The 18,878-nt window shown below is 42.9% G+C and overlaps 1 protein-coding gene across 1 annotated transcript in view; it reads right to left on the reverse strand.

Moving 5' to 3' along the window:
• The window catches only part of Crlf3 (cytokine receptor like factor 3), a 35,222-nt gene extending 17,899 nt beyond the window's left edge, over nt 1-17,323 (reverse strand). Inside the window, exons 1-2 of the mRNA XM_036198144.1 lie at nt 17,138-17,323; nt 280-487 (exon numbers count right to left, since the gene is read on the reverse strand). Coding sequence (XP_036054037.1) covers nt 280-487; nt 17,138-17,266 — 337 coding nt within the window. The 5' untranslated portion in view covers nt 17,267-17,323. The remainder of the gene's footprint in view (nt 1-279; nt 488-17,137) is intronic.
• Nucleotides 17,324-18,878: the final 1,555 nt, after the last annotated feature.

Raw genomic sequence — 18,878 nt, forward strand, 5'->3', positions numbered from 1 at the left:
TGTAATGCATAACCCCTTCAAAGACATTGTGAATTCAATAGCATAATCATAGAAGCTTCTGAAACAATCACTCTTTGTTTTATAAATGATCCCAATCAGTACTTTGATTGTACTTAGACCAGGGTCTTTCATAGCGTATCTATGGTCCTGTATTATAAACTGTCTCAAGGCAGAAACATATCAGGGACCCTTCAGATGGCAAGAAGCCTGCTAGTATCCTAAGAAATCAGCCAGGCATCAATCTGAATGTAAGGATTTAACAGGTTGCCTGACCCCCACCTTCTCGGACCAGGTCATCTGCGGTGTTAACTCCATGCTCTATGAGCTTCTGACAGTCATCTAACGGTTTGATGGTCTCCTGCTCAATAGTATCCACCTCTTGCAAAAGAGTCACCAATCGCTCATCCAACAGCTTTCCAAGGGTTCCTTTTAAATCACTGAAATGTTGTTTGAGGACATCTCTTGTCTGCGAAGCACTCTCCTTTATCTAAAAAGAACATAAAAACTTAAATTTAGAATCTTTATGAAAAGTTAAAGAATAAAAGGGGGGGGGGGAGATGGATAAAACAAGGTCTTCAGGTCTGGAGCTTGCTCTGATCCTGCGATCCTCTGGCCTCAGCTTAGTAGAAAATTTTAATGTAGCCAAACATGATAGAACATGCCTGTAATACCAGCACTCAGAAGGCTGAGGCAAAGCCTCATAAATTTGAAGCCTGCTCAGATTATATAGCAAGACCCTGTCTTACTAAGAAATTTTTTGGTCACTGAATTATATACACTTAAGGTACACAGTGTGTTCTGACGTACACATACACCGTCAGCTGATAGTTCTGTCAAGCTAATCAATGTAGGCATCTCTTAACATAGTAAATTATGCTTTGGTTTTGGGGACAAAAACTCTATGTAGTTCTGGCTGTCCTGGAACTCACTCTTCAGCCCAGGCCGATTTACTGCACATTTCTATGAATTAGACCTTTTCCAGATCCCACATAAGTAAGATCACATAACACTTTCCTTCTGTGCTCACTGTTTCACTTGGCCTCTTGATGATAAACACGTGCTACCCTATTCAACTCAGGTGTTGCTGTTGCTGTCACTTGTACTTTTATGAATTTGCTTTATTTTACTTTTGTGTCTGTGTGTCTTCATGTGTGCACATGTGCATGTGGGCATACAGTTGTCTTCCTAGATCACTGTCCATCTTATTTTTGGGAACATGGTTTCTCATTGATCATGGAGCTCAATGATTGGCTAGACTGGCTGACTAATAATTGAAACAAGTAGTAATTATGAAACTTTCTTTGCCAAGGTATTCTGTGTACTCCCTGATATTTCAGATTGCCAGGGTTCCATCCGAGGTGTGCTGAGCCTGCAGCTTAGAGGAGCAGGAGGCCTTATGCTAACAATTCTCTTGTCATAGGCACATCTGAGACTCTGTCCACATTTTGAGATACACTGTCCTCAGTCTACAGAGCTGAGATAAAGACTCTTTGTTCCAAGTTATGAAAGAAAGGTCTTTGTATCTCACATATATTCTCCTTCCTTTTTTTGGTGTGATTTGACACCAGACGGCCTGGGAATTGAACCAGGGACCTCTGGAACACCAGTCAGTGCTCTTAATTGCTGAACTACCTCTTTCCCTCATGTACATTCTCTCACTTATATACAGTTAAATTAAAGCAAATACATGAACTGGGATACGTCCTGGTAATAGGGCACTTGCTCCACAGTGCTAGGTCCTGGATTCAATCTCTAGAAATAAAAAAAAAAAAAAAAACAAGTTCCCCAAACACACACTTTGCTTTACAAACAATAGTAGTTTCATATGACTATTATATAAACTACCCTAATTCTCTTGCCAGCTTTCTTTTGACTGGAGTGTTAGAAGTACATGTGTACATGTACACACACACACACACACACACACACACAATCTACCAAGAATGAACACCACCCCCCCAAAAAAGTTTCAAGCTGGATGATGGCCCATGCCTTTAATCCCAGCACTGGGGAGGCAGAGGTAGTCAGATCTCTGTGAGTTCCAGGGCAGCCTGGTCTAAAGAGTGAGTGCCAGGACAGCCAGAGCTACATAAAGAAACCCTGTCTCAAAAAACAAAAAAAGAAAGAAAGAAAGAAAGAAAGAGGGAGTGAGGGAGGGAGAGAGAGGAGGGGAGAGAAAGAAAAGAAAGAAACAAACAAACAAAAAAAAAACCCAGAAAGAATGTCTAATGATTTATTTTTTTTTCCTTTTTGGTTTTTCGAGACAGGGTTTCTCTGCGTAGCCCTAGCTGTCCTAGAACTCACTCTGTAGACCAAGCTGGCCTCAAACTCACAGAGATGGGCCTACCTCTGCCTCCCAAGTGCTGGGTTCAAACGCATATGTTACAATGCCTAGTCGCCTTACTATTTTTATACTGTTAGTAATGTACAGTATCAGGCTCTAGATGCTGCATTTTAATTTCTTTTTATTGTTTTAAACAAGATCTCATGGCTCAAAACCTTGAACTTGATCCTCCTTCTTCCACCTCTCCAATACCATGCCCAGCTCCATGCATACTAGGCAAGTACTCTCTCAACTAAGCTAAACCCAAGTCCCAGAACTTAACATTTTTGGAGACCACGTTGATTTATAAATGTAACACAGGTAGAGTCAAGTCATCAGGTCAGAGCACTGTGCTACATTTCAGACCTGCTTCTCAGAGGAAACTGCACTTGAGCTCTCTGTACCAGCAAGGCCCTGCCTGGGGCTTTAACAGATGCAGCATATGCAGGAAGTGCACTGGTTAGGTAAGGGCAATTTCCTCTTTAGAAAGAATTCAAAAGCTCCCTCAGAAATTGCAAGCCCATGTTATGTTTGTTTTTGTTTCAGAGCCTTGGGGCAAAAAAAGGAAGTATGTAACTATTAGCAGTGAGGACTGTGGGAGAATCCATCTAAACCCACCTCCTGTGTACTCATCGTATATTTGCCCTTTTGCTCACAGAATACCAACCACTGCCATTTCAAATTTGCTTTTACCTTAGATCATTTTCTTCTTCAAAAAGAGTTCACAATTTAAAACTCAGTCAACACTAATCCAACCAGAGAAGTAATCAAGTACATTTACTTGGCTTTATGAAGAGTGTTAAAATAGAGACTCCGCGGCTAAGAGGATCTCATGTTCACTCTTATCTAACTGAAGGGTCACGGCTCCAAGTCTGCACCATTTACACCGAGGAAAGGCAGCTCTAAATAAAACTCAACTGAGCAAGGCTTCACTGTCCTCATACCTGAGGCCCAAGCCATGCTCTCTCTACTGAGGTGGTTTGTACTTACAGAGAAGATTTTAAGAAGTTCCAAGCATGATGGCACACTTCTGTAATCTAAATACCCAAGAAGCAGAGGCAAGAGCCAGAGGTCTATGGATTGAGTTCCACACTAGCCAGTGCTATAGTGTGAAACAATGTTGATAAATAAATGGTTTCCAGGAAAACCAGTAATTTAGTATTGTCTGAAGACATTTTCTGTTATACTACCTATTTCTTATTCTAGATATAACCCAAGCTGGCCTTGAACTTGCTACATAGTTGACTCAAGGATTTTACATGCATTATGTGGTGCTGTGGGTCCAACCTAGGCAAACACTCTACCAACTGAATTATACCCCCAGCTCCTATACCACACATTCCTTGTGCTTTCATAAACCATATTGTAGTTAACAACCATCAGCCTCAAATGCTACCTAGTGGTTCTCAACCTGTTGGTCGAGACTCCTGTGGGCCGAACAAAACAACCCTTTCACAAGGGTTGACTAAGACCATAGGAAAACACAGATATTTACATTACAATTGATAACAGTAGCAAAATTACAGATATGAAGTAGCAACAAAAATAACTTTGTGGTTGGGGGTCACCATAACGTGAGAAACTATATTAAAGGGTCACAGCATTAGGAAGGTTAAGAACCACTGACCTAGGACAACAATATCTCTGCAACACCAAAGAAGAATATAAATGGCCAGCCAGCATGACTTTAATCTCAGCACTCAGGAAGCAGAGGCATGTGAACTCAAGGCCAGATTAGTCTACAAGGCAAGTTCTAGATTAGTCAAGAGAGGGGAAAAACAAAAAAAAACAAAAAAAAAAAACAAACAAAAAAAACAAAAAACAACCATAAATGGCAGGCAAGTCAAGGTCTTCAGGAAGAAACCGAAATGTATACAGTTCACATTCACTGGTCACATTCCAGTGTGATAGATCATTAAAACTTTTTTTTTTTTTTTTGAGACATGCCCTCTCTACATAGCCCTGGCTGCCCTAGAACTCACAGAGATCTGACCGCCTCTGCCTCTCCAGTGCTGGGATTTAAGGGGTGCTGTCACCACCACCCCTGTAAGATCATTAAAACTGACAAAGCATTCACTAAAGCTCAATTTAAACTTATAGTAACTTGTCAAAGTTAACAAGATGGCCAGGCAGTGGTGGCGCACGCCTGTAATCCCAGCACCCAGGAGGCAGAGGCAGGTAGATCTCAGTGAGTTCGAGGCCAGCCTGGGCTACAGAGATCCAGGAAAAGCTCCAAAGCTACACAGGGAAATCCTGTCTCAAAAACAAACAAACAAACAAACAGTTAACAAGATGATGAGCTCACAAAATACTACCCACTGACACAAAACAACACAACTGACATACTTTTTTCCAGAGTTTAGCTATAAAAAAGGTTTAAAAACAATGAGGCTGGAGAGATGGCTCAGTGGTTAAAAGCACTGGCTGCTCTTCTAGAGGACCCTGGTTCAATTCCTAGCACCTACATGGCAACTCACAACTGTCTATAATTCCAGTTCTAGAGGATTCAACACTCTCATACAGACATGCCTGCAGGCAAAACACCAATGCACATAAAATAAAAATAAGTAAGTCACTTAAAGAGGTCATAAAATGTATGTAAAACCTTAATTAAGACATCCCTGGTGGTGGTGGTGGTAGTGGTGGTGGTGGTGGTGATGGTGCAGCACACCTTTAATCCCAGCACTCAGGAGGCAGAGGCAGGAGAAACCCTGTCTTAAAAAAATAAAACAAAAAGACATCCCTAGCCAGACTTGATTATACACATTTATAATCCAGCACTTAGGAAGCAGCTATAGGAAGACAGAGTTCAAGGTCACCCACAGCTATAAGAGACTTAGTCTCAAAAGATTAAAAAAAAGCTGCAACATATATTTGGTATGTCAGTATAATACCATTAATTCAGCAAAGTAACTGGAATCTAAACTATCATCTCTAAAACACCTATTTTTATGACTTTGTAAAAGAATTTTTATCCTCCAGCTTTAATCTAAGAATTTATTTTCTCAACTGCTTTGTCAAATTAAAATTGAGACTACCTTTAAAAAACCATTAGCTAACCTGGGGACCATTATGTGGGTCCATGGTGCTACTGCATCCATGGTCTGTGGCCCATGTTGCCACCAAGCGCCTCAAGGTCAGGTAGGCCACCTGAGTCCATGTTGATGGCCAAGGAACATGCTATAGCCAGGGTCATGCAGATGAGTGGCCTGTTCTGCTCCCTGATGCCACGGTGATGTCCAGACCCAAGCTGCAGCTAAGGGCCATGTCTGGGCCCTACTGCAACTAGGATCTGTGTTGATGTCTGAGATTCCTGTTACCATTGAAGGCCACATGGATGCCTGAGATCTGGAGCCATGTCAGTGTCTAAAGACCATGCTGCTGCCATGGGGCTGTGCCAATCTGAGTGGTCTGCACTGCCACCTGGGGCAATGGAGATATCTGACTGCTGCCAAGGATCATGTCTGGGGCCAAGGTTCCACTGCAGTCAGAGTCTATGCTGCCACCAAAGGTTGCATGGAAGCCCACGGTCAGGACCCCAACCTACGGCCTTGGTGTCTGGGGGCCATGGGAACCATGAGTGTTGGAATCAGAGGGCCAAGCTGAGCCTGCCCTGCCCCTTAAAGGACCATGCAGCAAGAGAGCTGGCCCCAACCCTCATGGGAGAGCTACCCTCTCACCCAAACATTCAGGAGCGATAACACAACCCCTTGCCTGGGGGTTGGGAGGGGGAGATGCCCTGGTGGCCTGGACTAATCAGCTCAACTATCCTATCACCCACAGCTGGGCCTAGGGTTGGCCAAGCCTAACATCAACCCCATCTAGGACCTGCTGGAGCTTGTGAAGGGACTGGTCCTATGGAACAATAATCACAGGATCTCCATCACTTAGGGAGGCCTCCAGATATCAGAGAGGAGTTTTGGTGAGGATCCAGTGATGATGGTGTACCAGAAACCAGAGGCCTTGTACCAAACAATGTGACTCACTGCAATGAACATTTGCAAGTAAAGCTGATTGGACAAAAGGGTCTACTGTGTGACACACCGGCTCCCAATAGCACCAGGACAATGAAGAGGTGTTGGAGAAGTGGGAAAGATGGAGGGTGGAAAGAGGCTTTTTGTTGTTTTGTTTTGGTTCCTTTGGTTTTCTTTTTGTTTTTGTTTGCTTGTTGTTGTTGTTTTTAATTTTCACTGAGAGGGACTAAAAGAAGGAGGAGAGGATATGGAGGGACTGGGAGGTGAGTGGAATTGGGGTACACGATTCCCAATGTTCAATAAAGAAATTATGTTAGATATAAACAACTACAAAAACCATTAGCTAACGAGAACACACAGAGGCTGCTGGCAGATAATCCCATCAATAAAGTATTTTATGCCACAAGCATGAGGACATGAGTTTGGATCCCAACACCAATGGAAAAGGTAGGCACAGAGGTGTCCATCTGTAACTCCAGCACTGGGTAGGGATGGAGGTACAGAGAATTACTGGGGCTTGCTGGTCAGTTGGTCTATCAGAATTAGTACCGGGCGTTGGAGGCGCATGCCTGTAATCCCAGCACTCGGGAGGCAGAGGCAGGTGGATCTTTGGGAGTTCAAGGCCAGCCTGGTCTCCAAAGCGAGTTCCAGGAAAGGCGCAAAGCTACACAGAAAAACCCTGTCTTGAAAAAAACCAAAAAACAAAACAAACAAACAAAAAAAAAATAGAATTAGTGATTTCCAGGTTCAGTGAAAGACTCCTGTGTCAAAGAGGGCAGAAAGTAGGCAGGCAGGCAGGCACTGACATCAAGCTCTGGCCTCCACGGCATCTGTTCACATATGCTCATGCACTCACACATACACCCCCCCAAACAACGAGGACACATAGCAAGGCATAGGAAAGTGCTCTACCACTGAGCTACATCTTCAGCTTTGTTTTTGTTTTAAGATTGGGTCTTAGATGTAGCTCTGGCTAGGATAGTCTGGAAATCGATATATAGACCAACTGGCCTTAAATGTAGCATTCCTGTAGAAATGACTAGCTTTGTTGTTCACTGTTTTTGTTGGGGGAAAAGGAACATGCAAGCTTTGAAAAAAAACAAAAAAACAAAAAACTTTTTTGAAGCCCAGCAGGAGTGGCATATGCCTTTAATCTCAGTACCCAGGAGACAGAGGCAGGTGGATCTTTATGAGTTCCAGGACAGCCAGGGCTACACAGAGAAATCCTGCATTGAAATAAACAAACAAACAAACAAATAAATAAATGGATACATAAATAAATAAATAAGCGTTTTGTTTTGATTTTTTTTCAAGGCAGGGTCTCTCTCTACATAGCCCTAGTTATCCTGAAACTCTCTATGTAGAGTTGGCCTCCAACTCACAGAGATCCACCTGCTTCTGTCTTCTGAATGCTAGGATAAAGGCATATATATGCCACCATGCCTGTCTTTTTTGAAAAGTTTCAAAAAGAAAAAGTATATGACATGATTTGGTAGTTTGCGAAACTCCAGGCCTAGTACAGCCCTCTCCACCTAGAAGTCAAGTTAGTTGACAAGCAACACAGTCACATGTTCACAGCACTTTCAGGAAACTGAGGCTATGCTACTTCTAGACCTCCTTCTGAAGGTCTGACAACTGGTCTGGCACTTTTGGAGGTACTGATGTGCCATGAAAGTGGTGTGGTTACCATGGTAGAGAAGAGAAAGGATGAGAAGGGGAAAGACAGCAGAGGGTGATATGGGCAAGAAGGGATGGAAGGGAAAAAGAAAGATGGAGTCCTACTAATTAGTACTAAGGCTCTAAAATTAGACCAGAAGAAAACCAAAGGAACGAGACCACTCTACCTTGGAAACATGCTGTACCTGACAGCAGTATCAAGAGCTATGCTGAGGAAAACCAGAACTGCCTGACTCGATCCCACTCAAATCACAGAACTGTTTTCTGGATTTGTTTTTCTTTTGGGGGGCAGGGGTGGGGTGGTGGTGGTGGTGGAAAGTGTCTTACTATGTAGCCTTGATTTGGAACTCATTATGTAGCCCAGGCTAGCCTCATACTTCTAGAAATCCTCCTTCCTCAGCCTTAGTGCTAGGAATATGAATATGCCACACCAGAGGACTAAAATCTTTGCTTCTAAGCTGTTGAAATTTTGCAGGTTATTGTGCAGCAGGAGATAACCAAACCATACGATGAGACAGATGTTTAACTCTTGATTAACTGCACTAATGAAGGGAATGTATATAATCAAGATTACAATCTAAGAAGGAGCTCTGCAAAACTACACCCACACTTACAAAGGCTTTCATTCACATGTTTATTGGGGTCTATTATGTGCCAGGAATCAGAGTTGTAAAAATGAATAAGGCATGATCTCGACCTCAAACAAACTCATTCTACTGGGCATGGCGGCACATGCTCATAATCACAGCATCCCAGAGCCTGAGGCAGCAATACCACACATTTCAAAATACCTCACAAACAAAAAACAACTCTTCCTTTTGGGAAAGAATATAGAAAGTTTCCCACAACTGTAACTGTAATAAAATATATTAAGTTCTTATATAAATAGGACAGCCAAAAACTGCCACCAAGATTCAAAAAGGGCATTTTGTTGAGGAAGACCATAGCAGACATTTAAAAAATAAACTGTCGGGGATGAAGAGATGGCTCAGAGGTTAAGGGCACTGACTGTTCTTCCAGAGGTCCTGAGTTCAATTCCCAGCACCCATATGGTGGTTCACAACCATCACAACCAATGAGATCTGATACCCTCTTCTGGCCTGCAAATAAACTGTCAGTAGAAGCAAAAGATGTCATCTTGAATAACAATATTTAGTAGTTTTTATTATTGTGGCTGTTAATTAACATCCCATATTAAAGAACATCCCATATCCCGGGCATTATGCTGAACATTTTAGATACCCCTTTAAAATTTGTATTTATTATTATTCTGTGTGTGTGGGATGGATGGGCATATGTGCCACTGTGCACATGAGAAGGTCGGAGGATAACTTTGTGGACTTGGTTCTCTCCTTCCGCCTTTGTGCTTATTCCAGAAATAAAAATCCATGTCCTCAGGCATGTGCAGCAAGCACTTTGCTTGCTGGGCCATTTCACCGGCCACAGTACTTCTTTACTTTTTCTTTTCTTTTTCTTCATTTTTTTGGCTTTCTGAGACAGGGCCTCTCTATATAGCCCTGGTTGTCCTGGAACTCTCTCTAGAAATGTATATATATATATATATGCCAGGCAGTAGTGGCAAATGCCTTTAATTTAGTACTTGGGAGACAAAGGCCAACAGATCTCTGAGTTCAAGGCCAGCCTGGTCTACAAAGTGAGTTACAGGACAGCCAGGGCTACATAGAGAAACCCTGTCTCAAAAAACAACAAGAAAAAGTATGTATATATTATAATCCATATTAAAAACAAGCTATAAGCAGTTTGTAGAGTGTCATATTTAAAGGCTATGGGCTGGAGAGAGAGCAAAGTGATTAAGAACATTTGCTGCTCTTGCAGAGGACCAACATTCAATTCCCAGAGCACACATGAAGCAGGTCACAATCACCTGTGGATTCAATGCCCTGTTATGGCCTCCATGGGTACCTCCTGGCTGGCCTTAAACTCTCTATGTAGACCTGGATAGCCTTGAACTCACTGAGATCCCCTCAACTCTGCTTTCCAAGTGCTCGGATTAAAGGCATGTGCTCCTATAACTGTCTTAAAATAAAATAAAATAAGACCATTTTTGAATTGGTAATGCATCTCAGTTGGTAGAGCGTTTTCATAGCATACAGAAAGCCTAGAAGTCCAAGTTCCATCCGCAGTGCTGCATAAAACCAGGCTTGCACATCTGTAATCCTGCACTGGAAGGCAGACATAGGATGAGAAGTTCAAGGTCCTCTTCATCTACACAGTGAGTATGATGCTACACTGGTTTACATGAGACTCTACCACAAAAAAACAAGTGTCAGGGGCCAGGCATGGTGGCTCACGCCTTTAATCCCAGCACTCAGGAGGCAGAAGCAGAGGGAGACAGATCTCTTGGAAATCTGAAGCCAACCTGGTATACTTTAAAGAGGTCTAGACCTTTTCTCCAAAAAAAACAAAAAACAAAAACAAAAACAAAATTATTGGGGTTGGGATTTAGCTCAGTGGTAGAGCGCTTGCACAAGGCCCTGGGTCCAGTCCTCAGCTCTGGCAAAAAAAAAAAAAAAAAAAAAAGTGGAAACATAACTGAAAATTAATAATTTGTGAGTACAAATGCATCTTTTAGACACCAAGTTATATGTGGCTCACCCCCTCTCCATTCCAACTACTTAGTTTTGCCTGCAGAATTCTGCTAATATTTTGACATACTTGTCAATACACTTCATCCTACCATCAACAAAAACTTCCTAAGTATTTATTTAATAGTTATCTATTTACCTCTGCATGTAAAAGTATATGGGAAAGCTATATATTGTGGTACTGGAGCTCAAACCCAGGTCTTTGTACATGATGGGCAAGTACTCTGCCACAGAGCTACATCCCAAAGCTAGAAAAAAAAATTTTTTTTTCTTTTTTTTTTTTTTTTTTGAGGCAGGATTTCTCTGTATAACAGCTCTGGCTATCTCAGAACTCACACAGATCCTCCTGCCTCTTGAGTACTGGGATTAAAGGTGTGTGCCATCACATCCCATAACCTTTTTTTTCAATTGTTGTTTTTTGAGATAATATTCTTAATAAATGCTTACACTGCTGGCCAAAAGAAAACCATTAGATACAGTTATATACAGAGCAGTTTCTCACCTCTGTAGAATATGCATTGACAGATATATTAAAATGTTAACTAGAGCTGTCTACAACTGTAATTATGGCTTATTTTCAAGTGACTATCTGTTCTTAGCTTTCCCTGGATCTAGATTTAATGTTTTCTTGTTTTGTTTTTTCCAGAGCTGAGGACCGAACCCAGGGCCTTGTGCTTGCTAGCCAAGTGCTCTACCACTGAGCTAAATCCCCAACCCCTAGATTTAATGTTTTCTTAGGATACTATAACAGTATTACTGCTGCACCAAATTACATCTAAACAGACTCCTATACTGTTTTCAAAACTGTAACAGAAGGGGAAGTGAGAGATAAAAGCAGCAATAATAGTTTTCTTTCCTTCACTGAGCTACTAAGACTTCCTGTCTTGGTTTTCTGAAATAACCTATGTTTTTCTTCATGAGTCTTTAGTTTGTTGTGTTTTCAACTCCTTTGGAAATAAAGATCTATACAGAACCTGGTCCTACAAAGAAAAAACACAACAAGGATACTAATTAAATCTTCAAAAAGTAGTCTAAAATCAACTCTCTAAAACAACAAAACTAAGCTAAGCATAATACTGTGTCAGACACAGTTACTATGAGGATCTTCTGAGCCCAGGAATACAACTCAGCAGAGACACTGCCTCAAAATAAAAGCAAGCAAGGTGCCTGTGGCACTGTCTGTCGTCCCAGCACTCTTGACACTGAGGATAACAAGATTTGAGGCCAGCCTGGATTACACAGTGGTCTAGGCCCATCAGAGATACATGAGACCATACTTCAATGACCAACCGACCAAAGAAAAGAAACACAAAAGCAAGTTATACATAAAAACACAGTATATATAAACTTAGTCACTGACTGGCCACATTATAGATATTAAAAGTGCTAGCCAGAGAGTGGTGGCATGAATCAAAAATACAAACTATTCAGGAGGCAGGTGTAGGAGAACGGACAGCAGGAGTTCAAAGCCTCTCTGAGGGCTATACTGTTACAAAAAGACATGCTAGGTAAGCATTGGCTTAAGATCATCAATTATTCATCTGGGCGTGTTAATGTAAGCCTTATGCCCAGAAGGGGTTGCAGAGGCAGGAGGATCTTTTGAGTTCAAGGCCAGCCTAGCCTGGTCTACATTGTGAATTCCAGGACAGCCAGAGCAATACAGAGAGACTCTCTCAAAAAGACAGAAATTAAAATAAGATCATCAGTTGTTTCCTTGCATTTTTTGCATAATTATCTAACATACAAATGTGTGAAATTTCAAACACTATTTTGAGACAGGGTCTAAGTCCCTCAGGCTAGGGTAGAACTTTCCTCCCTCAGGCTAGGGTAGAACTTTACATCCTCCTCCTCCAGTCTAAGTGCTAGGATCTCCAAAATGCACCACCATGCCCTAAACAACATTGGAGAAAAAAACATGGCAACTCAGGAAAATCCACTTAAATGGTAACGTACTCTGAGTACATGTGCCTCAGTCTTTAATATGTACTTTTTAAAAAAAAATTCTTTCATTTTATTATATATATATATATATATGTATGTATGTATGTATATAGTAGGTATGTGTACGTGAGTGCAGGTACTATGGAATGAGTATAGGCACTGTGGATGCCAAGGGCATTGCATCCCCTGGAGCTAGAGTTACAAGTGGTTTAAGCCACTTGACATGGATGCTGGGAACAGAACCTAGGTCCTCTGCAAGGGCAGGATACACTCTAAACCATTAAATCATCTCTCCAATCCTTTAATATGTTCTCTTATTCCACCTAGGGATTCAATGAGTCTGGTCTGAAGCCTAAGGTTCTGTATTCTTTTCAAGATGAAGTCGCTACTGCAAGCCATGGACCACGGTTAAAATAGCAACTACTGCAAGCCATGGACCACGGTTAAAATAGCAAGTACTGGGGTCACTACTAGCCAGAGTTGGGTAGAGCCTTCACCAAACAGTACCTCAATTAGGATCTCAGCATATACTACTCTGAGGGAGCAAAGATTGTTAATGCCTGGAGGCTGAAGAAATCACCCTACTAAAGACGTCATTTTAGAGGGTGTGCTAAAACCACACACAGAACTAAAACACTGGTACTTCTCACTGTAGGCGCTTTCTGATATCACTTCTCACTGACCCTCCCTCCCCATCAGTGAGTTTCTGAATCTGCAATGTCCTCAAGGTACTATGCTGTCAGGCCTGGGTGGATGGCTGGCATCCTTGATCTTTGATCTTTACTCACAGGCAGAAACGATACTGTTCTAGAAATAGCACAAGTGACGAAAAATACAGTGGGAGTAAAGTCTTAAAATGAACACACAACGACACAAGCTCCTCTTGTTTATTTTGTTTTTAGGGGAGATAACCTACTTATCAGGCACCAGAGACGGGAATAAATTCATGGAGGTTTATTTCTCTGACCTCAGTATAAAGGACTTAGAAGTTCTCTCTGTACACAAGAAATATTTACTGAGTGAATGAACAAGTGAGCACTTACAGAGTGGGGTTTCAGTTCTTTGGTATTCACTCCTTAGTACCAAGGATTCCAGGCAGGTGGAGAAAACTGTTCTTAATGATTTCCACATCAGAACAGGCTGCTGTGAACATTATCCGCTTTCCTGACAACCAAATATATCTCTAGTCTTTAACTAAGCAGTAAAATTAGCTGGGTGACAGGTTGGTCTGTATTGGTGGCACTTCAGAGGTGGAGACAGGAGTTAAGATCATGTTCAGCTAAAAAGCATGTTCAAATTCAGCCTAGAAACATGAAAATTTGTCTCAAAAGAGCAAACAAAAACCAAAACAGTAAGTTAGAGACAACCCTAGCATTCCTACACAGAACTTCCTTTTCTCTAAAAACAGAGGGTAGGGCCTAAACTTAACCACAGAGGAGAAATTGCTACATGTTTTTGACAGAATAATTTAAGAGATTTTTATCCTTCTTCCCCCAGACTTTCATATATGCCATTTCTTAACAATCGACAAAAATTATGAGAAAATTTTAAATGGTTAAGAAGCCAAAGAAAAGATAAAATGTATGCCAAGAATTTATGAAACAGTTAAACAAATCTTAAATGAAAAAGGTACCATGTGATCTAGTAATTGGTAGGTATGTTCTAAAAAAAAATTGAAAACATGTCCACACAAAAAACTGTACAGAGATATATATAATTCATAATTGTCAAAAAGTAGAATAAACCCCATTGTCTACCGACTGGTGAATGGATAAATAACACAAGATGTATTCATATCACAAATATTATTCAGCCATAAGAGGACTTAAGTACTAAAAAATGTTACCACACAGATGAACCTTGAAAATATATTCCTTTTTTTCTGAGACATGAGTTTCTCTGTGTAGCACTGGCTGTTCTGGACCTCACTCTGTAGACCAGGCTCTGAGATCTGCCTGCCTCTGCCTCTGCCTCCCACATGCTGGGATTTAAGATATGCTACATAGAGAAACCTTGTCTCCAAAGGAAAAAGAAGAAGAAAAGAAAAGAAAAAACATCAACAAAAAAGTCAAAAGCAAGTAAACTATACACCCAGTCCAGGGTCCCTTCTTCTCTGCTCTCCTCATCCTTCCTAAAACACAAACTTCTTTTTCCTCAAAAGTCATATTTGATATAATTAATCTGAAAATGACTGGAATTCTATAAATATTCTAACCACCAAACAAAAGCACCTGTTTATCTTAATAATACTTTTGCAACATAGAACTTTCTTAAAACTTGACTTGACAGAAGCCTTCTTCTACAAATCCGACCACCAAGCCCAATGAGTTAGAAGCAGCTGCGGTAACTCACAACTGGAACAAACACACACTCCAGCTGATAAAGGAGACTGACACTATGACTTGGTGTAGTCAGAATGTGACCTCACCAGAAATCCAAACTGTGACAGATGTGCTCTTACTGTTTTCTGTGTCAAGCATGAGACAATGCTATTCAAAAACAAAACGAAAACCACACTAAACCACACTAATTACAGGAATATGTTCTGTATTTAAATTACTGGATTCAAACTTAATTGCTCAAGAGGTAGAGCAGTTTTCCAGCATGCCCAACACAATGGAAAAATAAATAATAAATAAATGTAAAATGAGAGAACATCGGTTTAGTTTTTTCCAGTGCTGCAGGTCCATTAGACAAGTGTTCTATCACTGAGCCACATCCACACACCTAGGTCCAGAAACTGAAATTTTATCTATCAAGGGTGCAGATCACACTAAACAACACACTCCATACTCACAAGAAATTAGTAAGTGCTACGCCCGGGTGCTTACTTCATTCTTCTAGTGCCAACCCTAATGCTTCATAATTGCTGGGGCAGTTAACAACAGCCATGCTCATGTAGAAGATATTTGAACTGGCTCAAGTGTTAGTCATTTATTAAGGGGTACTTTAGCCAAGGGTGGTGGTACATGCCTGTTATCCAAGTACCCAGAGTCTGAGGCAGGAGGATTTCCAGTTTGCTGTCAGCATGGGCTATATAATGAGTCCACGAACAGACAGTCTTGGCTACTTAGTAGGAGCTGTATTTAAAACAACAACAACAAGAAGACAACAAACAGGGTGGGGGCAGCCCGTCTTCAATTCTAGCACTTAGGAGGCAGAGGCAGGTGGATTTCTGAATTCGAGGCCAGCCTGGTCTACAGGGCAAGTTACAGGGCAGCCAGGGCTACACAGAGAAACCCTGTCTCAAAAATAATTAATTAATTAATTAATTAAAGTTAGAAGGGGCAGAGTGGGAGGTGGATATGATAAAAATACACTGTACACATGAGATTCTCAGACTAAGCAATATTACATAAAAAGAGGTAATTTAAACATTTTTTTTTTAATGAAAGCCCTAGATTTTGAAATTTTTATTTCAAAATAGTAGAAGGAATAATGCAGATGCTTACAAAAGAAAATCCAGATGTGGGTATTGGAGGACCTTAAAAGTGTTCACCAAATCAGGTTTCATCATATACCATATCCAGATTCTGACCCCAGTTTTTGGCTACAATAATGATGCCTGGCCTACACCAGCTCTACAGAGATTCAAAAATACATAAACCCCAAAGCGTAAGTATGGAGAGTTCTTAGATGACGACATTCAAAGACTCTGTTAGCACACTACTTCACCATTTTCAGGTTCTACCTAGCAGCATGGGAGTTACCAGTGTGATGATACCCATTAGGCCTAGAGAAATTCTAATGGAATTCCATTTACTCAGAAAGCATTAACTAAGCACTTAATAGTAACCTGAGGATTATCTATCTGCCTTATCTAGCATTCGCAGAGGGTTATATCTTTTTCTGTATACGTTTGAGAGTGGAGAGGAGCCATGTGGCTTTCCTATATCTTTGCTGGCCCTTTCCTTGTGGGGAGATAACTGCAACCCTTGAAAGTGCATTTAGCTTCTCCTTTTAGCAGTCCTTTCTTTAAATCTGTTTTTCCACTTCCCTTCACTTTTGTATGCCCTCCCTGAAACATCTTGTTTTCCTCCTCCTGCCCTTCAACATCCTTCACCTAAAGTTCTAGCCCATCCAGAGGTTACTCTAAATACTTTTTCAAGGCATCTGCGATCATGTGCGATGTTCAAGTATTAACCCCATTCATTCAGCATTAATGTTAACTGCTGCTCAACCTCTCCCGTTTCTCCTTACTTCTTCCCTCTCCGGGTCTACTTCGTCTCCTCCTTTACTGTCCCCAAGTCACTGCCCTGGGCTTTCTAAACTGTGTATCTATCTAGCACAGGTTTCCCCTCACTACACCCTCTTCTTCCCGACTCTCTTCGGTCACAACTCCGGGATCCTTCGGATGTTGCTCCCGTGGCTCAACCTCCGACGCCACCCTATTCCCACCAAGTCCCCGCAAGGCGGCTAAGGAGCGCTCCCCGCACCCTTCCTCGGTCCCCCAAACTTGTCTTCCCTTCAAGACCTCTGCAGCATCCACCTCGCCAGGACCGGTCTCCAACAGGTCGGCGTCCCGCCTTCCCGGAGCTCAAGAGCTTCGGGGTGCCCGCGCCGCGCGCGCCCACCCTCCGGCCCGCGCCCTCCAAGGCCCGCAGCGGCCCTCCGACCTGCCTCTGCGCCTCCCGCAGCCCCTGGAGCCGCTGGCCCAGCTCCCGCCGGTAGCTCTGCGCCGCCTCCACGTTCTCGCGGGCTTCTTGCAGCAGCACCTCCGGCTCCGGCTCCATCGCGCCCCTCATCCGGCCGCGCGTCCCGCCGGGTTCCCGACTGTGCCGGGCTCCGGCAAGCGGCCCCGCGCGGCCTCGAGCAACGGAAGCGCCGCCCCGTCCCGCCCCGCCCGTCCCCGCCCGGCCCTGCCCGTCACGTCACGCCCCGCCCCCCGACGCTTGATTGACAGGCGACCAGGAGGGACGCTTGGTCTAATGGCGTCCTGGCCAGAACCAGTAGAACCTGTGGCGCCGCTTGCAGCAAGCGGCTCCTCCGGTGTCTGTGCTGCGCCGGCCCGGACGCTTCCTCAGGAAACAAGTGGAGGCATTAGTAGAAACACGTGAACACGTCGCTAAGTGCTTCCCTCTTCTAATCTCACGGCGCTACGTTATCCGTCCTGCACAGAGGAGGAAGTGGAGGGACACGGGGAAATCTACTCTCCCTCCCAAGCTCGGTGCATGATCCCCAGAGCCGAGGCTACAGCTCTGGCCCTTAAATCGTCATCCGTACTACCTCCCTAGTAAATGCCAGCTGAGTCAGGCATTTGGGAGGATACTGTGACCCAGGCGCCACCACCTAGATACTTTAAGGAGGGAGGTAAGAGAGAGGCCAAAGAGATGACCAGTACAGGGATCCTGGCAGAAGTCCAAGGCCGGTGTTGGCACGCTTTTTCTGGAAGGTCCACTAATCAATATCCACTTGGCATGTGCTAAATTGTGTGCTTCAGTGTGTTAAGTAAATGGGTGTAGCCATGTGCAGTAAAAACTTGTCCCTGAGGAGCGGCATGACCCTGTAGTCCCAGCTACTGGAGAGGCTGGGGAGTGAGGATTGCTTGGAACTGGAAGGGCCATCTAGGGGCCAAATTGGACAACAAGGCTGTAAAAATAAACCTTTGAACCCTGAAATATAGATACGGAGTAATTTTCACATGTCACAACATGGTCTTTGTATTTATTTTTCTCTATTTATAAAAGCAAAAGTGATCTGTTGAAAATCCCATACAAAAACTGGCTGGGTTTGAGTCCTAGACCACAGCTAGGTGACCCATAACTCAAGGTGTCAAGTGTGTAAATTGTCTTTACCAAGACTAGATACCGTCCAGGATTGTCTCAGGATTATGCAATGAATCTGTATTAGAGGCCGGATCTCAGATGTTCTGGGCCAGATTACTGCTCTTCCTACTGCTGGACACAGTATTTGTCTATAATTCTGGCTCTTGGGGTGGATCAGGAGCTCAAGATAATTCTCTGGTTGCTACATACTGAGTCTGTGGGCAGCCCGAGAGAGTTATACGAGACCCTGTCAAAAGGGAGGAAGAGAAGAAAAAAGAGGAAATAAAAGAACACTCGAAAGTAAGGAAAATAGCTGCTGGTGCTGGCAGAGGTGGTGGCGGCGGCGGCGGCGGCGGCGGCGGCGGCAGCGCACGCCTTTAATCCCAGCACTGGAGAGGCAGAGGCAGGCCAGGTCTACAGAGGGAGTTCCAGGAGAGCCAGAGCTACACAGAGAAATCCTTTTTGAAAGAAAAACAAGTAGAGTGGCCAGGGGAACTGGTTTTATCCTAACTATAAGGTAGATAGTTGGTATCTGCTAATGAATTAAAGCATTGACTGAGAAAGCCAAAAGCGGTGGGATGCAGTAGGAAAG

This window comes from Onychomys torridus, chromosome 8, assembly GCF_903995425.1.
Source record: "Onychomys torridus chromosome 8, mOncTor1.1, whole genome shotgun sequence".
In the NCBI taxonomy this organism is placed as follows: Eukaryota; Metazoa; Chordata; class Mammalia; order Rodentia; family Cricetidae; genus Onychomys; species Onychomys torridus.